Source organism: Muscardinus avellanarius, assembly GCF_963383645.1.
Source record: "Muscardinus avellanarius genome assembly, chromosome: 20".
In the NCBI taxonomy this organism is placed as follows: domain Eukaryota; kingdom Metazoa; phylum Chordata; class Mammalia; order Rodentia; family Gliridae; genus Muscardinus; species Muscardinus avellanarius.
Window position 1 is genome coordinate 33,801,761 of NC_137806.1, and position 21,203 is coordinate 33,822,963.

Sequence of the window (21,203 nt, forward strand, 5' to 3'; positions counted from 1 at the left end):
GCTTCTCGGGGGCCTCACACTGCTCACCCACATGGTGAGTTCGCTCTGTACGAACTTGCACTTGGGTCGCTAGTTCAGTCACCCGAGAGCAGAACTCGCTCAAGGCCACTAGAGAGCATTTGGCTGCTCAGGAGGGCTCTGCCCAGAGCCCGGACACTTCCCCGCAGGGCCCACCTCCAGTTGTCAAGGAGCCAGGCCGCCACAGGGCACCACAGCATCTCTCTCCCCTTTGTCAGGACAGCACCCTGCATGCAAAAGAAACAGATGACGTCTCAGGCGCTCAGCGGGCCCCGTAACCCCGTTTCTTATTTCAGCTCTTTGGAAGCGCCGTCATCTTCCCAGGGATGGGGGCGGGTCGTCTCTCAGTACGTCCACGATCAGTGGGTCTGCCTCTCCTTCCTGCTGAAGAAGTACCAGGCCCTCATCCCGGCCTGGGAGGGCGACTCCCGCAAGGTCTTGCTGCCGGCCGTGCAGTTGCCGGTGCAGACTCTGCGGTCGGCGCTCGCCGCCCTCCCCCTGCTCCCCTCTGACCAGGTCTTACCCGTGTTCCGCTGCTTGAGGATCCTGGTTCCCAAGGTGAGTTGGGTGGGACGTGAAGCCAGCTGCACCCCGGGGGCAGCAAGCCATGCTCCCGAAACCAAGTGACGAGTGTGTGTGTGTGTGTGTGTGTGTGTGTGTGTGTATGTGTTCTCTCCCCGCCAGCTCCTGACCTCCGCGGAATCGCTCTGCATAGAGTCTTTCGACATGGCTTGGAAAACCATCTCTTCCTTAAGCAACACGCAGCTGACATTCTGGCCCAATTTAAAGGCTTTTGTTCAGTTTGTTTTTGATAACGAAGTTCTCACCACGGCCGCCAAAGTCAAGGGTCAGGCCTATTTCAAAATAAAAGAGGTAACTCCTTTTGTTTTGCGTGCGTCTCACTTGGGGCCTGAGAGGAGGACGAGTTATGTCTGCAGTGAGGTGCCTGATCCGGGCTCCGCACTCACTCAGCGGGCTCACGTGCTAGACCGCACGGTCCTGGAGCCCGGTGGGGCCGTGCGCACGGACCGGGCCTCCGAGCCTCCCTCGCGGGCGCCTTCTGTTAAGTACACACAGCGCTGGAAATCTTGAATTAGCTGGCCACTTAAGAACTGGGAAATCTGCATGAGAGCTTGGATTTTCCCTCTCGAGACAGATTGGGCGAGCTGGCGACTGTCTTGCTGCTGGACAGCAGCGCCTGGCAGGACAGGTGTGCTCTTCCCCGTCCTCCCTCCAGTCATCCTGGTTGCACACGCCAAGCCATTTGTCCATGCGCTTCCGCTGGGCCCTTCCTTCCATCCATCCATCCGTCCGTCCATCCATCCATCCGTCCTTCTTTGCTCCCTCCCTTTCTCTCTTTTACACATACACGCGCGTGCACACACATACACAACACACACACACTCATCATCGCTCCTAAACAACACTTACATTTATATTTTATTAGGCATTGTGGGTAGTCTGGTGATGATTTGAAGTATACAAGAGGATGTATGTAGGTAATATGCAAACACCGTGCACTTTCATGAGGGGCCCGAGCATCTGGGGAGTGTGGTACCCAAGGGAGCCTAGAACCAACCCCCGGGAGGCCCAGGAGCCCGTGTTCGCAGTGAGCCATGCACACAGCAGGGAGCGGGACCTGATGGCATTCCTCATGCCTGGGAATTGAGGTGTGTACCTTCTGATCCAGCGAGTAGGAGGCAGGTCCTTCTGTTACCGTGTCCTGTGTGCCCTGCTGTTCCTCTGCCCCTTAGCACACACTAGGTCTCAGCTGGCTCAGGCTAGAGGAGGCCACTGGCGAAACGCAAGAAAACCCAAAGTGCACAGTGCGGGCAGGGTCTGTCTCCCTGCAGATGTCATCGTCAGTAAATTTTGTTTGTCTTTATAACTGAGAGGTGAAAGTTAACATTCTGAAGTTAGAAGCTTGCAGTGTATTCTCCAAGTGCTGGCCTCTAAACTGTCAGGATGACTGTGGTTACACCGGAAATGCCTTCGGGTCACTCAAGCCACTGTTCTCGGCAGCACTAATGTTTCCTTTTCTTTTTTTGCGGTACTGGGGATGGAACCCAGGGCGTTCTCCAAGCTACACTCCCAGCCCTGTTTTATCTTTTATTCTTTGTTTTGAAACAGGGTTTCACTAAGTTGTGGAGGGCCTCACTAAGCATCTGAGGCCGGCTTTGGACCTGCGATCCTCTTGTCTCAGCCTCCCAAGTACTGGGATTACGAGCGTGCGTCCCCACTCCTGGTAGCACTGTGCTTTCAAAAGCCGAATTGGTCAAAGGATGAAAATGACCATCGTATGTCTTTCCAGATTATGTACAAAGTAATTGAAATGTCCGCCATAAAAACCGGGGTCTTCAACACACTGATCAGCTACTGCTGCCGGTCTTGGGTGGAGTCTGAGTCCAGCGAGTCCCAGGGGTCTTTCTCAAGTGCTCAAGATTACAGTGAACTCGTCCTGGAGGCCTGCGTGTTTGGAACTGTGTTTAGACGTGATCAAAGGTAAAAATAAAATGCTTATAGTAAGTACCTGTTGGAGTAGAAATATGTCTTTATGTTGAGGCTTTTGATTAGAAGACTATAAAGTATTCATGTATGGTCATTAGCATGCCTGTAATCCCAGTACTTGAGAGGCTGAGACAGGAGGGTCACAGGTTCAGGGCCAGCCTCCACAACTTAGCAAGACCCTGTTTCAAAACAAAAATTAAAAAGTGCTGTGGGTGTAACTCGAGGTAGAACACGGGTTCGATCCATAGTACCGGTAAATAAATAAATATATGCATAGGTTCTTATGTACTGTCAAGTATTACTTTATACAATTATAAAGTATTACAAAGTTGCTTTTATTCCCCACCCTCACTTAAACTTGTTTTTTTTCTTCTTCAAATTTTCTCATGAGAAGACTTACTCAGGACGTACAGACCTTCATAGAGAATCTTGGACAAGACTGTGCAGCCAACGTTATTCTGGAAAGGTAAATGAGGTAGATTTGGTGTATATCAAAGTAAGTGAGGTATTCTGAATCTAATATGAGAGGACAGAGAGCCTGTTTGTAAACTTAATAAACACGTCATAACAATATCTAATCTATTAGGAGATACTGAACGAGGCTTCAAAAGTACATCAGAAATTGCAGTCGTTGGGCTGGGGTGTAGCTCAGTGCTAGAGCGCTTGCCACACGTGTGAGGCCCTGGGTGTGATCCCAGCACCGCAAAAGAGAGACAGAGAGGGAGATTGTTTTCCTTGCTAATATAGTCACAACTTTTGCTATTCACTAAAATTTAATAAACTTTTAAAAATGGAGTGTGGAGTCCAGTATAAACAAGGAGATGACCCTGGAGAATAAAAAGGCCCTCTCCCTGTTGTGAGAGAAGTGGCTGGTCATCGGTGTAAACAACATGTTCGTCAACCGTTTGCTTTTTTCTTGGTTGTAAAATTCATCATTTAATTAAGATTCATCACTTTAACAAGTCAGTATGTTATACAAAAAAAGAACATAGAATTACTTTCAGAATAGGCCCTACAGTTTTGTTTTGTTTTTCTAACCACTTTTTGAGGTGTGATTGACCAGTTAACGACTATACCTGTCGATGTAGACAGCTCAGTGAGTGCATAGGCTGCATAAGGTTTTGGTTTCTAGGATAAGACTGTTCTTACCTAACTTGTAACTGATTTTTTTTGAAGCCTGTCAAATACCTTTTTTTCAAACTTTGTATAGCTTTTAAAAATGTGTATGTTATAAAGAGGCTAAAAGAGTATCGGATCACTCGCTCCGATTTTAGAGTTCAGGACTACAGGTGATCCTTGCTTGTTGTTACTACAAAAGTGTTTATCATTCTAAGCGCACCAGCGATGTTTAGAGTCACCCGCCACTCTTCATTAGATATAGACATTATTTTTATGGTCAATTGCTTTGAATATATATTTTTAATTTTTTGGCTAGTTTCAAGTAGTGATAAAAGTGAAATTTTCTAGTAGGCAGTTGCCAAATATTTATTTGATTTCTACTAGAAGAATGTTCTGTTGTTAAATTAGAATGGCATTCTAACGTGTGTGTGTGTGTGTGTGTGTGTGTGTGTGTGTGTGTATAAATTAGAATAATTTATATATAGAGATATTACATACATATCAATATATAAATGTTATACTTTAAATTGTCCGGTTAAAATGACATGTCGGGATCTCGGTTAACAATTCCACTTAATTTATCCTCCACATTCGGCACTGGAAACGCTGGGGCGCTGGGGCACACTGCTTCCAGAACGTTCCCCAGCTGGAGCGTGTGCGTTTGTGGTGCCTGGTGAAGGGAGCCATGGAGTCGTTGCTCCTGAGCGCATGGGAGTAGTTCACGAGCCAGAGCCAGGGCTGTTCTCTCCTCAGATAGGAGGCTGTGGACCAGGACCAGTAGTTGTGGGCTGCGTTACTCTAGAAGTCGGGGTGGAGCCGTGCTCGTCTGCACTCTGTGTGCCGCTCTCCTTTGGATGTCTTCCTGTGTGATCTGCTCTTCATTCTGAATTGAGTAGTATTGTCACCAGGCATGATGGTTCACGCTTGTAGTCCCAGTACTTTAGAGGCAGAGACAAGAGCATCACAAGTTCGAGGACAGCCTCAGCAATGTAGCCAGACCTTCAGCAACCTCGTGAGACTCTGCTTCCAAATAAAAATAAAATCGGGATTGGGTGCAGCTCACGTAGAATGCCCCTGGGTTCAAGCCCCAGTACCAAAACAAAAAAAAGAAAAGATTGTCACTAAGTATGTACCTATCAGACAACTTTGGGGAATATTTGATATTTATCATGGCATTTTGAAACTAATAATTGATATTATTTCTGTTTTAAAAATGTATATTAACAGTTTGTCACTTTATATTTTTTAGTACCAAAAGAGAAGACTATTACGTAAGAATTTGTGCCATCAAGTTTCTGTGTTTATTAGACTGCTCAAACGTGTCCCACAAATTGTTTATGGAAGATCTTGTAGTCAAGCTATTGGAGAAAGTAAATATACTTTATTTTATTTATTATTAATATTACTGGGGATTGAACCTAAGAGTTTTCTACCTCTGAGCTACACTCCAGCCCTATTTTATATTTTATTTTGAAACAGAGTCTCACTAAATTGCAGAAGGCCTCACTAAGTTTTGAGGCTGGCCGCGAACCTGCAATCCTCCTGTCTCAGCCTCCCAAGTACCGGGGTTCCAGGTGTGTGCCACCGCTCCTCAGCAGTGGAAACCTTTTAAATGTGAAGTTGCGACTGAATTTGTTCTCAGTACAAGTGTCCATTTAACAGAGCCCCCCCTTCCCTGCAGGATGAGCTGGTGTCCCAGGCCAAAACCCGCTACCGCGAGAACTCAGAGCAGCACCGAGTGAAGAACCGCGTGTGGCAGGCCCTGCTTGTCCTGGCCCCCAGCCTGGACCAGGTAGAACACGTAGTGCTTTACGCCTCCGAAACTGATGCTCGGGTAGAGACTTTTAAAAGTTGACACGGTCATCTGCTTAAAATTTACAATTCCATTGGACAGCAGCTATGGAGATGTCTTTAATAGAATACTCAGTTAAATGTAGAAATGAACTAGAACCACTTGAACATGGCCACATTTTGTATTTCTTCTTTTTCTTTTTCCTTTGTGATACTGGGATTGAACCCAGGGGCATTCTACCTCCGAGCTTTACCCCCAGCCCTATTTTATTTTTATTTTTATTTTTTTTTCTATTTTTATTTATTTATTTTATTTTTTTGTTTTGAAGTAGGGTCTCACAGCAATGTAGTCTCACTACATTACTTGGGCTGTCCTCGAACCTGCGATCTTCCTGTCTCATCCTCCCAGGTACTGGGATTACAGGTGTGCGCCACCACACCTGGCTTCTCTTCAGTATTTTCATGCGGCATTAGGACTGTTTCAAGTCTCAGTGCCATTTGGTTAGGAAATCTAACCGCCTTGGTCCACACGTTCCATGGAGCAGATTTTTGGGGCTGAGTTGTGTTCCTCAGCCAGGCAAGGCGCAGTGTTCGGGATGGGATCGTGTTTTCCTGGGGGATTTTCTCCTGCTCAGCCTTGGGTAGCAGGGACAGGTGAGCACCGTGCAGAGGCCCAGCTCCTCCACCACAGCCCGTGTCCACAGGTTCCTCTGCCCTCCAGAAGGAGTTGAGGACACCCAAGCACTATCCAGTTTCTCTAACCGTCTTTGCTTAATGCACCTGTTAAGGAAATCCTGGTCCATCAAGAGGAAGTGATGGTGGCTCGGGCAACTAAAAGAAGAAGCCGGGCGTGGCAGCGCACGCTTGTCATCCCCGCGCCTGGGAGGCGGAGACAGGAGGATCACAGTTCGCAGCCAGCCTCGGCTACTTAGTGAGGCCCTTTGCAACTTAGTGAGATCTAGTTTCAAAATAAAGAATAAAAAATAGGGCTGGAGGTGTAGCTCAGAGGTAGAATGTCCTTAAGTTTCATTCCTAATACCAAAAAAAAAATTATGCATGCAAAAATCCCCCCAGATGTTAAAATTTAGTCCCTCCCCCTACCCTCTTTCAGGATTTGAGAGAATTGTAAAAATCTGTCCATCTCTTTATTACAATAAAGGAGGCCTTATATTCCATATGTGAGGGAGAGCTTCTGCGACAGTGGGAGTGTGTGGATGGACCTAAGGACACGCTGAAGAGCTGCCGCTGGGTCTGGCCTGGGTGGGGCTGAGGGGGCTATGTACTCCTCACATAGGTCTTGGAATATTATTTGTTTTTTAATACTGTATAGATTATACTTCTGCATAAAATGCATTAAAGAAAGATGTTTTAGAATGCGTACTTGCTTACCACGAGCGTTTGTTTTCTTGGAATGGAGAGTGCTACCCCTCAAGGCGGTACGGGGGTCTCAGAGCAGGTGGGCCTCTCAGCAGGAAGAAGGCCAGTGTTTCTGTCATGGAAGCTCCATTGCTGAGAGTTTCAGATGGTTACAGCTTCAGGTTTCATTTAGCCTTCGTGACAGTCTGCCACGTTGGGCCGTGAAGACTCCCGTTTTGCCCACAGGACAGTTCAGGTCAGAGGCTGGGTAAACCACTCGAGTGGCAGGCACAGCTGCTGGAGGGAATACTCTGTGTGTGTGATGCTGGGAAGTGGACCCAGAGGCGTTCTGCCGCTGAGCTCCACCTCCAGACCGATTTTAGTTCTTATTTGGAAACAGGGTCTCACTAGGTTGCTGAGAGCCTTGCTAAATTGCTGAGGCTGTCCTTGAACCTGCAATCCTCCAGTCTCAGCCTCTCAAATACTAGGATTACAAGGTGTGCCACCAGGTCCAACTTGTTGCAGGGAATCAAAGTCAAGTCTAACTCCAAAGTCCATGCTCCAGGGTACAGCAGTCTCTGGGCTTAAGATGAGGTCCTCTGCTCTTCTACAAAACAGAACTTCTTTTAATATATATAAGTTTTTCTTCATTAAAATAATGAAATGCAAGCTGGGCATGGTGGCGCATGCTTGTAATCCCAGCATTCAGGAGGCTGAGACAGGAGGATAGCAGTTCAAGGCCAGCCTCAGCTACTTAAGCCCTTTGCAACTCAGGGACCCTGTTTCAAAATAAAGAATAAAAAAATAGGGCTGGGGGGTGTAGCTTGGAGGTAGAAGGGTTTCCAGGAACCCCAGTACCACAAAAAAAATAAAAATAAAAATAAAACCCAAAACAAAAAGAACGCTGCAGCATTATATTTAAGTCAGCACTTTTTAGGTTTTTTTTTTTTGTTTGTTTGTTTTTTTTTTGCAGTACTGGGAATGGAGCCCAGGGGCATTCTACCTCCAAGCAACATCCACAGCTCTATATTTTATTCTTTATTTTGAAACAGGGTCTCACTGAGTACAAAGGGCCTCACAAAGTAGTAGCTGAGGCTGGCTGTGAACCGTGATCTTCCTGTCTGAACCTCCCAAATGCTGGGATTACAAGTGTGCGGCACCACGCCTGGCTTAACGGGGACTTTTTAAAACATTAAAATTGATAACATTATTTATGAACTGAACTTGATTTTCCCCCCTCCTTTTCAGAACTTCTTGAATGGAATTATTGACAAGATTTTCCAGGCTGGTTTCACTAACAACCAAGCATCCATAAAATATTTAATAGAATGGATTATTATATTGATTCTTCACAAATTCCCTCAGTTTCTTCCCAAGTTCTGGGACTGTTTTTCTTATGTAAGTAAAGAGATGTTTAGTCCTTTCTCAACTAGGATATGCTTCTGACTGGGCCAAGAGATTTGTTTCTCATTTCCCTAACATCCTGGCATAGTGGACGGTTCGGAGTCTGGCGCGTTCGCCCGACTCTGCCTCTGGCGCTCGCTGTGCGTGGCGCTCCTGTGCGGCTTCGTGCTTCCACCTGACTGTTGGCCTCGGCTGCGCAGAGCACCTCCCCTTCCTTGCACTGATGCTCAGTCTCCAGCTGCCCTGGGCTGCTCCGGCGAGGAGACCGCCTCCATCCTCCATCTTCCCGGAATCCAGCCGCGTGCCTCGCAGCGCCCTAATGAATGTCCCTTTGTGTGACTCTCTGTTTCAGGGTGAAGAAAAACTCAAAACAAGCATTTGTACATTCTTATCCATTTTGACACATTTGGACATCATCACCCAGAATATTCCAGAAAAGGTGAGTTTGGGCAGTTTGTAAGGAGAGTTTGACGGCTTTATGTGTTCATGCCAGTTGTTTAAACTTAGAGCGTTCCTTGTGTGTTCTTGCTTTTCCTGTAATTCTCCCTTCCTTCTCCCAGCTGCTGGTGTGCATTGGCCACGTGTACACAGTCGGATGCTACCATCCATGCGCACACTGAGCACCCGCTGAATGCAGACACACTAGTGGTGGGTGCGTGCTGAGATTGCGCCTGCGAGCTGCGTCAGTGCTTGTAGAGGCTGCGGCTCCGTAGGGACTAGGTCTGGCGTTTCGTGCCGCTCTTCTCTCTTATGCCCCCTCAGGGTACTTGGCTGTCGTGGGCCACTTTGCTGGTTCCCACTTTCTAGACTACTTCAAACACTTAGGCCGGCGTCCTTCGGAGCTGCGCACATTTCTCGGGCCTTCCTCCCAGCCCGGCGAGCCTCTCTTCGCCTCCCCGCACGGTCAGGGCCAGTGGCCGCTGTCCGCCAGGCTTGGGGCTCCTCTCTTTCAGAGGCCGGCGCTGAGACAAGCCCTCCAGGTCGCGCTGCGCTGGTGTCTCAGCCACAACTTCAGCACTCGGCTGTACGCGCTCGTCGCACTCAAGAAGGTGTGGAAGGTGTGCACGGCGCTGCGTGTGGAGGAGTGTGACGCGTGGGCTGCCGTCGTCGAGTGCAGCCTCGGGCAGGCGGAGGGCGTGCACGGAGCCGGGTGAGGACCTCCTGGCCTCGGCACCTGCTCCCGGGCCCGTTCCACTGCGTGTGGGTGAGGGACGTGTAGAGGTGCAGGAGGGAGACTGAGGCCAGCACAGTAAGGGCTGGAGAGCAGCTCCTGGGACAGGAAGCGGGAGCGGGAGGAGGGAGACGGTGGGGGTGAGTACGCTCCAGTCACAGCTCGGTGCACCTGCCCCAGCAAGGTCAGGCGGTGAGGTTAGTAATCGCTGTGATGTCATCTCTCAAATCCACTTCCCAGGCGTAATCCTAGGCGTAATCCCAGGTGTAATCCCAGATATAATCCTGACATAATCCTTGGGCTTTGCAAATATCCTTAGGATTTCTTCCTGGTGTATGTATGAACTCAGAAATAGTTATCATTTCTAATATTTGGCAGATGTGCGGTAGAATTTATTTACTTGTGTAGAACTATACACTAATATTTTTCAGGGTCACCTTTATAGCACCATGCAGCAATCCAGAGGCTGTACCTCATCATTTTCCCACATGTAATTGAATGAACTTGTATTTCTATTTTGTGTGTGTACGTGCATGTGCAATACTGGAGACTGAACCCAGAGTCATTCTAACTCCCAGCTACGCCCTAGCCCTATTTTATTTTAAAACAGGGTCTCACTGAATTGCCATGGGCCTTGCTAAATTTCTCAGTCTGGCTTCGAACCTGTGATCCTCCTGTCTCAGACTCCCAAGTACTGGGATTATAGGCATGGTGGTGCACCCCTGGCTCTTGTGTTGCTATTTTGATAGAACACGGTCTCCCTGTGTGGTGTGTTTTACGGTGCAAGATGAGTGACCAGGGTCACGAGGAACCGTCAGTCATAGACTTCCAGCCTTTGCAGCATGGAAGGAGGCTGGAGGGACTTGCCATGGGGACAGCCCTCTCTGGTTAGGTCATGCTGATAGTTTTTGTTTAAGATTACACCTAGAAGCCCCTGAGTAGGCAAGTAGGTAGAGAGGAGGGGAGGATGTTTGGTTAATGAAAGTAGGTGCAGGTTGGCTTCAAAGTAGAAAAAGTGACATGAGGAATGATTTCCTCTCCTGGAGAAAAGGCCGACTGCCCGACAGAGACCCTGGGCTCCTCCGGCCCGGCGGTTGCTGTCTCGGCTCGTGGCAGCGGTGTCCCCAGCAGCGTGCCGGATCGTGCCAGCCTGAACTTCTTACGCAGCCACACTCTGCTAGACAGTTGCTGTCCTCAAAGCCTGGAGACCTGGCTTTTATTCTTCTTATGAAATCATGGGTTTTAGTACAACTTGGCAACGGTTAATCAATCTCCCTGCTCACCTCTGAGTTGCATTTTTTTCACAGGTGGAGTTTTGTGGATCGGGGTGAGCTCAGCAGTAGAGCACTTGCCTAGTGTGCCTGAGGCCCTGGGCTGCAGCACCCCCACACACACACACGCATTGATCTCCTGCGTGCGTGTGCACATGTGCACATCGTGGAGGAACCCCCAGCTGTCTTTCCCTCCGCGTCGCGCAGCCCCCGTAAGCTGCTCGGTTGACGCTTGTGTCAGATTGCTCGACCATTCCTCTCTGCCTCACGATACGCTCTTCGCCCCTAGGAACGCCGGGAAGAACTGGCTGCGCATCCAGGAGCATTTTTTCTTCACGACATTCCGTCCTCTTGAGGATTACTGTCTGGAGGTGAGCGGGGGGTGGCTTGTAAGTGCTTTCGGAGGTGAGCGGGAAGGTGGCCTGTAAGTGCTGTCTCGAGCCCAGGCCCCGGTCTGGCAGCCGCTGAGGAGTTGAGAGCAGGTCTAGACGCCGCCCTCAGATGTAAAGTTCTGAGTTTGACTTTGTCCCTTACCGCAGAAGACGTACAGTTCTAAGCAGTGGAAATCGGCGAGTTGTTTTCTCTTTCTGTTTCTACAGGCAGGGTCCAGCTTGTAAACCTTAGAAGGGAATATTGAACTCTCAGGAATATTTAACTCCAGACACAAATCAGAACAGATTTCTAAAAGGAAATGCTGGAGGGACATTTGTGCCAGTGAGAAAGCTCGCTCTCAAAGAATTTTTAAAAAATCTATTCTTTTGTTGATGGGATTTTCTTTTAGGTTCTGGGTAATCAAAATTGTCTAGCAGATGATAAACCACTGATAATCAGGTGTATGACTATCAATATATATTCATTCAGTATGTGAATCACTAAAATGTACACAAAGCATAATCCTCTCATCATGTGCTGCCTTTGGACTTAAAACATTCTACTTAAGACATTTTTTTTTTTTTTGGTGGTACTGGGGATGGAACCCCAGGGGCTTTCTACCTCCGGGCTATACTCCCAGACCTATTTTATATGTTATTTGGAAACAGGGTCTCACTAAGTAGCTGAGTAGCTGAGACTGGCTTCAAACCTGTGCGATCCTCCTGTCTCAGCCTCCCAAGTGCAGGGATTACAAGTGTGCGTGACCACGCCCGGCTTCTACTTAGGACTTTTAAAGAACTAGTGAGCATCAGGAGTTTCAGCTGCTGTGCATTTTTTTATATTTTTTATATTTTTTATTTTTGGTGGTACTGGGGTTCCTGGAAGCCCTTCTGCCTCCAGGCTACACTCCCAAACCTATTTTTTATATTTTTCTATTTTGGAAACAGGGTCTCTTAAGCCAGCGCAGCTGGCTTTGAACCTGCGTGATCCTCCTGTCTCCGCCTCCCAAGTGCGGGGATTTCAAGCATGCGCCGCCACGCCCAGCCAGTCTTTTTTTTTAAACATTTTGGTAGATGACTCACAAGCTAACCTTTGGAAAACACAGGTCTGCATGCTGTGCGGTCCGCATCACAGGGCATGGATGATGTCTCCTGCTGCGTGGCTGCCGGCCCCAGGGTTCTCACGTCAACCTGCCCCTTAGCACCCAGCGCGCTCCCTGCCGCCTTGCACAGGCCCCCTTCCTCTTCACTTCTCAGTTCCCGGCAGTGGCGCTGGCTCCCTCCCCTCGGCCCGCCCCGCCTGCCTGCCTCGCATCCTTCCTGTTCAGTATTTCTATTAGTGACGCAGGTCAGAACTCCATTCCTAAAGCAGTCCAGGGGAGTTAGTGGTTCGCAAGCAGGGTGTCTCTGTTTCGAGTTGTTCTCGGTCCCCACTTAGTAAACATTTGGCTGTGATAATTATGCCGCTTAAATTTGCACAAATACGAGAAAACCCTGTCATTCCCAAACCTTTCATGAAGACGTGTGCACGTCGAAAGCTTCTTGGCCTTCTTGGGGCCGAGCAGTCTGTGGCGCTCAGCTTCTTCCTCGCAGGTAAGAACAGGAGAGTTGCCTGCTCGGGTGACGCTGCGCACAGGGCGCGCCCCGCGCAGCTCCGGGCGCACCGTGGCGTGCTGCTGGCATCCTCGCTCATCCGTGAGGGACTGGAAGCGCGGAAGGGCCACATGGCTTGCCTAACGTGCGGCTGCTTACCATATGGCAGTCCAGAATCAGGCACCGAATTTATCTAACGGCAGAGAGTAAGACGCGGCATCAGAGAGCTTGAACCGTCACGGATGGAGCTCTGGTTAGCCATACCTCCCCTTTATCCAGATGCCTCTCATTAGTAATTATCCATTTCAAAACACCTTTTCCTTTTCTTAAGAGCACAGTGGTTTATCACATAAGGCTAGAAGTTCCAGAGCAGAGTTAGAGATTGGTTCACTAAAAGAAGCTCCTAACTTCGTAGAGAAGATGAGAAAGAGATATGAACGCCTCAAGATGTGAGAGTGTGTCATCTGATCAGATAGGATGGCTTCCGAAAATATATCCGCAAGAATCAAGTTGTCCTGTTAGGCAGGCATGGTGGCTCACGCCTGTGATCCCAGTACTTGGGAGGCTGAGACTGGAGAGGACTACAGATTCAAGAGCAGCCTCAGCAACTTACCAGGGCTCTCAGAAACCTAGTTAGACACTGTTTCAAAATAAAAAATAAAAGCCGGGCGTGGTGACGCACACCAGCATTCGGGAGGCTGAGACCGGAGGATTGGAGTTCGTGGCCAGCCTCAGCTACCTAGTGAGGCCCTCTGCAACTCAGTGAGACCCAGTTTCAAAATAAAGAATAAAAAATTGGGCAGGGGGTGTAGCTCGGAGGTCAAATGCCTCTGGGTTCCATCCCCAGACCCACTAAATAAATTAATTAATTAAAATAAAAAATATAACAGGGCTGGAGGTATAGCCCAGAGGTAGCACACCCTCTCACACACACACAAGCTGTAGTGTTAACATTTACCATGTCTTTTTTTTTTAAGGGAAACAATTTAGAGTTGGCAATTCTCTTTTCAGACCATATTTTTCGTGCTCCCGCGGCTCTCGGGCCTCGCAGAGGAGGAGTGGGTTGCTGTTGGCAAATTTGCCAGTTTCACGGACATCCCTTCAGATGCAACATCCCAGTGGTACCTTTCTGGAACTCCACTAAGCACGCTTCACCCCGGGGCCTGGACCCAGCGGGACGCAGGTAGAGACCCTTCCCTTGGCTCTTCAAGACCCCGTCGCTGGCGAGGCTTGCCTCTCAGTTACGTGGACCAGCGGGTCGGTACATCAGTTTTTCATTGATGTGGGGCACTCTCCCTCTTCACTTAAAGAAGAACCCTGAGAAACTGGTTTTGTTTTGACAAGGACTTTTAGTTGAAAATTAGCCTTCCTTTAAAAAGCCAGACAGCTCGATCTGCTTTCTATAAAGAAGTTTCTCTTTTAAGTTGTATTGCAATTAATATTGATTGCTTTTTGACTGTGTATTTCTGAATAAATTTTTGAGCTGGGTATGGTGGTGCATACATGTAGTCCCAGTATCTGGGAGGCTGAGACAGGGATCGCAGGTTCGAGGCCAGCCTTGGCAACTTAAGCTGTCAGCAACAGAGTGAGACCCTGTTTCAAAAACAAAAAATGAGAAGACGGATGGGGGTGTAACTTAGGGGTAGAATGCCTCTGGGTTCAACCCCAATACCAAAACAAGGAATGAAAGAAAAGAGAAAAAATGGGGCTTGAAGGTATAGCTCAAAGGTAGAATACCTCTGAGTTCAACCCCCAGTAAAATAGATAAACACTATCATTTTTATTTAGATTCTGTTTTTCTATTTATTTATTCATTTATTTTTGTGTTACTGGGAATGGAACCTGGGGGCCTTCTACCTCTGAGCTACACCCACAAACCTATTTTATTTCTTATTTGGAAACAGGGTTGCGCTAAGTTGCTGAGAGCCTCACTAAATTGCTGAGGCTGGCTTCGAACCTGCGATCCTCCTGTCTCAGCCGCCCAAGTACTGGGATGACAAGCGTGTGCCACCACGCCCGCTCACATCTTCTGTTTTTATGAAATGTCCTAACATATTGGTTAGTAGAGCTGAATTTGAAAACTAAGAATGAATATTAAAAATGGTGATCGTGTTCACATCCAAGCAGCTTCTCGGTTGGCCAGTAGCCAGACCCCATTCTCACCTCTTCGCGTTACATGCGCAGAGGCTCGGCTCCAGCGCTGCGCGGCCTGGCTTTCCTCCCCAGGTCCCGACTCGGCCGAAGCCGACAGCGGGTCGGAGTGGGCCGACGTGCAGAGGAAGATTATCCCGTGGAGACTCGAGGCTCCGGACCCAGACCTGGAGGTCTTGTTTCAGGACCGCGCAGCCAAGCTTGGGAAGTCAGTCAGTAGGCTGATCGTAGTGGCCTCCCTCATTGATAAGCCCACCAACCTGGGAGGTAAGATCCCGGTTTTCCAGGTAGCTCGCTTAGCACCTTCAGAGGCCGAGAGTGTCAGAGCCCTGCCTTGCAGGCCGCCTCCCCACGCGGAGGCCTCTTCCTGAGCCTCCAAGGACTGGGGAGAGTGAGCTTGGCGGCCTCTGGACTCCGGCTCGCTCCGTGTAGGGCTGTGCAGGACCTGCGAGGTGTTCGGGGCCTCCGCGCTCGTGGTCGGCAGCCTGCGGTGTGTGGGGGACCGGCAGTTCCAGCACCTCAGCGTCTCGGCAGAGCAGTGGCTTCCGCTGGTGGAGGTGGGTGCGCTGTGACCGGTCAAAACTCATTTGCACAAATCTCGTGCCTTGCACTGCGGACTAGGTCTTCCATGGTAATTTATAAGAGTCTAGCCCTTTATGGTTTAAAAGTAACGAGTAAAATGGAAGCTGGGCGTGTTGGTGCAGGCCTGTGATCCTAGCACTTGGGAGGCTGAGACTGGAGGGTCACAGGTTTGAGGCCAGCCTCAGGAACTTAGCAAGGCCCTCTGCAACTTAGTGAGAACCTTTCATAAATGAAATAGGGCTGGGGGTGTAGCTCTGAGGCAGAATGCCCTGGGTTCAATCCCCAAACACACACACGCACGAGCCGCCTTCTGTTTCCAGTGCTTGCCATACTCGAGTTTCATCTTTAGAAACCATCAGTAAAGTAGTATTACCAGTGAAAATGAGCTCAGTACCGCTCCTCTTGCTTTAGGAATACCTTGTAAAGTCATACGATGTCGGGGAGGCCCCTTGTGATAGCAAATCATTCTATTGTTTTTCCTTTAAAAACACTTTTTTTTTTTTTTGGTGGTACTGGGGTTCCTGGAAGCCCTTCTACCTCCGGGCTACACTCCCAGACCTATTTTTTATTTTTGGAAACAGGGTCTCAAGCCAGCACGGGGCTGGCTTCGAACCTGCGCGATCCTCCTGTCTCCGCCTCCCAAGCGCGGGAATGACGAGCGTGCGCCACCACGCCCGGCCTTTAAAAACCCTTTACCCAGCTTACCTTTCTGCTCTCATTTTACTCCAAGCAGGCTTCTAAGCAAATGACTTCACACTCTGTTCTTTCCAAACTCATCCTAAGGTGAAGCCACCGCAGCTGATGGATTACCTGCAGCAGAAGAAGGCCGAGGGCTACACCGTCATCGGGGCGGAGCAGACCGCCAGGAGCGCGGACCTGGCGCAGTTCCGCTTTCCGGAGAAGTCGCTGCTCCTCCTGGGGTGAGAAGACCTTGGTGCCCAGCCCGAGCCCGCCTGCTTGTCGGCTCACTGGCCCACAGCTTCCCTGCGCTTGTCTCTTGACTTGGAATGTCTAGGGACACCCCCTAGCTTTCCTTTCATTTCAGCTGCTGGGAAGGTTGGGCGGACACCTGTAAATCCTTGTCGCGTCTTCCCTGGAACCAGACTTACTTCCTTTGTTAAGGTCTCTTTCAGTAACATTTGATCTAAGGGGAAATGGTTAACTGGGGGGTGTTAAGGTCTCCTCTGCTTCTTGTCCAGCAACGAGCGCGAGGGGATTCCAGCCCACCTGATCCAGCAGCTGGACGTCTGCGTGGAGATTCCGCAGCAGGGCGTCACCCGCTCCCTGAACGTCCACGTGAGCGGGGCCCTGCTGGTCTGGGAGTACACCAGGCAGCAGCTGCTCGGCCGGCCCAGCCCTCGGCGTGAAGTCTGGGCCTCCCTGAGTCACGGTGCTACTGAAACCGGGCACCATGCCGTTTACACCAATGAAACTGCCTGAGAGATTCGAGGTTCTTTGATCTTACAATACCAAAACTTTCTCATGTGCCTTATTAATAACTCTTGCCTCTTTTAATAAGCATTTCTAGCTAGATTTGCTTCTTTAATGAAATATTTTAAACAGTTGTGAAAATAAACAATGCATTTAAAAAAAAAAGTGTCCTTCCTGGAAACTAGCCCTGGGCTGAGAGCAAGGTGGATATAGAGATACCAGCCACGAGCACCAAACCCCGAGATGTGAGGAAGCAAGCGAGGCTGGGGGGGGGGGGGTTCTACAGCGGCACCCCGTTCTGCACGGCAACCCCGCTCTGGAAGCTGGTCTGGAAGCGTGCGGCCAGCTGCCCTGCAAAGATCTGAGCGGTGTTGAGGCCGGAGGACGACTTTGAAACATGAGCTGGCCTTAATGGCGGTTCATGTTAAGTTCTTTGGAATTTCTCCTGTACACCTTTGCTCAGTCACTATTGGTTACCAGTAGCCTACATTCTGGACACTGTACACAGGAGCCCCCAGGACTCCTCCCTCTGCCCATAGAACCCTTGAGTGTGATTTGCTCTCGGTCCTTTTGATTTTTTGCTATTTAGATTTTATTATTTTAACGGTAACCTTTTATCAGCATCCAGCAATGAACTTCAGCTACATCTGAGTTCCTTTTAGTAACATTTACATTTCAGAGTCCATATTCTATATATCTATTCTTTCTCCTAGAGTTCTATTTTGAAATAATTTTTGCTTCACTGGGTTTTCTTAAGTTCTTCATTTTACATATAAGTTCTTCATAAAATATGTGATTTGCAAATACTATCTCCAACTCTGTAATCTTTTCTTTTTTTTCATTCTTGGTATTTCTCAAAGTGAATCATATCATCCATGAATAGAGTCGTTTTACTTCTTTACCAATCTTTTATTCCTTTCTGACTGAACGAGCTAGGAATCCGGTCTTTGTCTTATCATTTAGGATGAGATTAGCTACAGGTTTTTTAACAGATGGTTATCATTTTGTATTTTAAGTTCAACCTGTAAGTTCAACTTCCTTCTAACCTCATTATCTATATTAGAAAGTAATTCCTGCTGGGTGTGGTGGCACATGCCTGTAATCCCAGGATTTGGAAGGTGGAGACAGGAGGACTGCAGGTTCAAGGACAGCCTCAGGGACTTAGACCCTCATCTAGGCAGCCAGACTCAGTTTCAAAATGAAAATAAAATAGGGCTGGGGGTGTAGCTCAGAGGTAGAGTGCCTTGGGTTCAATCCCCAGTACCACACACACATTAAAACAAACCTCAGGAACGTACAGCTTACTTATTTCAGTTTCTACCTCTACTATATCTCCTATAAGTAGTATTTGCCACTACTCATCTTCTACTTTAAAAAAATTAGAGAAAAAGCAATGCATTTTATAATAGGCTTTAATTTTCTTTTTCCTGAAATAGACTTATCTAAAAGTAAGCATACTTAAACCACTGTATCTCAGTTCTTCACTGTTGGAATGACAGGTCTGATAATTGACCGTTTCAGTCGTCAAGTCTCGTACACAGGAAACAGGCATTGATGTGTTCCATAGTCCAGACTCCTACTGTCCAGAACCAACAGCACTGTTTAATGTCCAGGAAGAATCATTTCAACCTTGCTGAAAAGTTCAGGAACAGCCTAGGAATTTGCAGTTGATTCTGAAGGCTGGAACTGTCCTGCTTCAAATTTTTCCTTGAATTTTAAGTAGTCTCTTCTTTTATCAAAATATTTTATCTGTTGAGATAAAAGGGTTTATCATGAGGCCCCGTTAATGCAGCTTAGATAAGCAAGAGCAGATTTAAAAATAGCACATTATTCAACATAAATTGTATAAAACAGCCAAGCATCGTGGCACACTGTAATCTCAGTACTTGGGAGGCTGAGACAGGAGGATCTCGGGTTTGCGGACAGCCTCAGCTACTTAGTGAGGCCCTCTGCAACTCAGTGAGACCCTGTTTCAAAATAAAGAATAAAAAATTGGGCAGGGGGTGTAGCTTGGAGGTCAAATGCCTCTGGGTTCCATTCCCAGACCCGCAAAAAAAAAAAAAAAAAAGTCCAATACATCTTAAAATCTTAAACCCACCAGCCATGATAAGTCACCTCTGTCACATCTCTCCTGCACAGAAACTTAAAGATACACTTAAGAACTATGATACAAGTAGGTACGTTGTAGTAAAACGTAAGCATCTTAAAAGCTTGGTTTTATTTGTATTTCTATATTCCTCTTTTGGTGGGGAACTTGAATTATCTTAAAGGGCACATCTCTTGATACAGTAAACACCTAAAGGTAGAAAATCAAGAACAGGGAGACAGTCACAAGACCCACCTAGACACTGCTACTGCCACTAAGAGCTGCAAAGTCCGAATCCCTCCCAGGGGTGGACTGCAGCCACCCAGTGTCCTGTCCTGACAGAGCCCTCATGTGAGTGACTCCTGTCTTCTTGCTCGCTTGGAACCCCTGTTCTCTACAATGACAGCTCAGTAAGAAGGAAAACGCCCCACTTTGGCCTAGCGGATCTATGGCACTTTCCCAGACAAGTGTCCCCGGTGCCTGATGGCTTCAGATCTGGGATTTCCACACAACATTCAACCTTTAACTTCATCAAAAACAGGACCTTGAGTCCACTTGTCAGTGCAAAGCTGATGTGGACTTGTTTACACACAGACCTGCTTTGCTCTGAAGCCAACAAACTGCTTCGTTGACAATTTACCTCAGCCCTATCTTCCCCAAAACTCTTTCCTTCATTCAGTGAGGTGACCTCTGTCCCTCTAAGGTGTGGTCTCCTCGGTTACCACACATTCATAAGCTTCACTGTCAAACCAGAGACTGATTCCTGGTGGGCTGGGCTCCATGGGATAGGATAGGTATTAGACAAAGGGGGCTGAGTAAAGAGACAGATGACGTCCTCTGCATCTTTGTGGCAAATTAATAGATCTGGACATCTCCTGTCCCATCTTCAACCACCAGACAGCTCCATTTAGGGGCCCTACTGACATGTCAGCCCCAACCTGGCAGAACAACCTGGACAACATTCCTTGATGTCCCCCGACACCTGGCTCTCTGGCAGAGAGAGGTACTGCACTCTGGTACAGAAGTACATATGGAATTCTGTAACATCCGACACAAGGCCAGACTCTTAGATCAGAGACCAACGGCAAATCCCCTCTCTACTCTGTGACTGGAGAGCCCAACGTGGGCAATGACTCCTCCATTCTGAGCCTTAGTTCCTGCCGTGTCAATCTAGATCCAGCAGGATGAAAACGGCAGCGGGTGACCGGCGGCCTTTCGCACTGATCGCACCCACAAGATGCTTCTGTTCTTCCCCAGCTGCTCACAGGCATCTCCCCGCTGGAGGAACCTTTCAGGTTCTTTGGTTTTGGGTACCGGGGATTGAGCTTTACCTCCGAGCTACACCCCCAGACCATTTTCTTAAAATTTTTTATGTTTTAATATTATTATTCATCTTTTGCGAGTCATTCTACCTCCGAGCTACACCCCCGGCCCTATTTTTCATTCTTTATTTTGAAAAGGGTCTCACTGTGTCGCAAAGGGCCTACGTAGCTGCGGCTGGCTGTGAACCCGAGATCCTCCCGTCTCGGCCTCCAAGTGCTGGGCTCACAGGCGTGCGCCACCTCGCCCGGCTCCAGCTCTTCTAAAAGAAAGACGCTGAACTGGCAACGCCCGAGACCAGAGGCCTGGCCAAAGGGGCCGGGCGAGGCCCACGGGGGCGGGAGGGCCGCGGGGCGCCCAGGCCTGCCTCCCGCCGCCCTCGCCCGGGCCCTGCCGCGGGCGGCCGCACCTCGCCACCTACCCACTGCGCGGGGCAGCTGGCCTCGAAGGCGCCCCGCAGCTGCCGGCAGCGCGCCGCGTCGTCGGCGTGCGCGTCCAGGCAGCGCCAGTACTCGTCGCGCGCGCCCCAGCACGCCTGCCGCTCCTTCCGGGACGGGGCCGCCATGCCGCGGGGCGCGGGGACCGCCGCGGCGGAACGGCCGCGCCCGGACTGGCCCTGCTCGGCCGCCGTTCCCGGGCGGACGAAGGCGCGCGGACTTCCGGTGCGCCGGGTTCCGGCCGGGGCGACTTCCGGTCTGCGGGCCGGGGAGCGGGCGGGGCGGCGGGCTCGGCGTCCGGGGCGGCGGGCTCGGCGTGGCGCACGCACCCGTGCTCTCGGTACCTGGGCGGTGAGACCCGAGGATCGCAGCTTCGAGGCCAGCGTGAGTCACGGCGACACCCAGGTTCAAAAGAAAAGGGCTGGGGCCGCGCGCCCGGCTTCAGAGGCCGTCTCCAGCATCTCGCACACACACGGGAAAGCAGCCTGCTTATCATAACGCACGCCCAGAGGCCGTCTCCAGCATCACACACACACACACACACACACACACACACACACACACACACACACAGGAAAGCAGCCTGCTTATCCT

The 21,203-nt window shown here is 49.2% G+C and overlaps 2 protein-coding genes across 2 annotated transcripts in view; one reads left to right on the plus strand and one right to left on the minus strand.

Annotated features, from left to right (window-relative positions):
* Positions 1 to 16,775, plus strand: part of TARBP1 (tRNA guanosine 2 -O-methyltransferase TARBP1) — a gene marked incomplete at both ends in the record, with an annotated part of 44,978 nt that extends 28,203 nt beyond the window's left edge. The window contains 15 exons of the mRNA XM_080717235.1: positions 315 to 576; positions 703 to 891; positions 2,330 to 2,520; positions 2,921 to 2,992; positions 4,895 to 5,015; positions 5,327 to 5,437; positions 8,041 to 8,190; positions 8,549 to 8,635; positions 9,150 to 9,346; positions 10,928 to 11,009; positions 13,614 to 13,785; positions 14,829 to 15,020; positions 15,186 to 15,310; positions 16,119 to 16,255; positions 16,535 to 16,775. Of these exons, the coding sequence (XP_080573361.1) occupies positions 315 to 576; positions 703 to 891; positions 2,330 to 2,520; positions 2,921 to 2,992; positions 4,895 to 5,015; positions 5,327 to 5,437; positions 8,041 to 8,190; positions 8,549 to 8,635; positions 9,150 to 9,346; positions 10,928 to 11,009; positions 13,614 to 13,785; positions 14,829 to 15,020; positions 15,186 to 15,310; positions 16,119 to 16,255; positions 16,535 to 16,775 (2,329 nt within the window). The remainder of the gene's footprint in view (positions 1 to 314; positions 577 to 702; positions 892 to 2,329; positions 2,521 to 2,920; positions 2,993 to 4,894; positions 5,016 to 5,326; positions 5,438 to 8,040; positions 8,191 to 8,548; positions 8,636 to 9,149; positions 9,347 to 10,927; positions 11,010 to 13,613; positions 13,786 to 14,828; positions 15,021 to 15,185; positions 15,311 to 16,118; positions 16,256 to 16,534) is intronic.
* A 1,487-nt stretch (positions 16,776 to 18,262) lies between these two features.
* COA6 (cytochrome c oxidase assembly factor 6) lies at positions 18,263 to 20,737 on the minus strand (the record flags this gene model as incomplete). Its single annotated transcript, XM_080716891.1, has 2 exons — positions 18,263 to 18,515; positions 20,594 to 20,737. The coding sequence occupies 2 exons, from the start codon at positions 20,735 to 20,737 to the stop codon at positions 18,420 to 18,422; spliced, it is 240 nt and encodes a 79-aa protein (XP_080573017.1). The 3' UTR covers positions 18,263 to 18,419.
* Between the last annotated feature and the right edge of the window lie 466 nt (positions 20,738 to 21,203).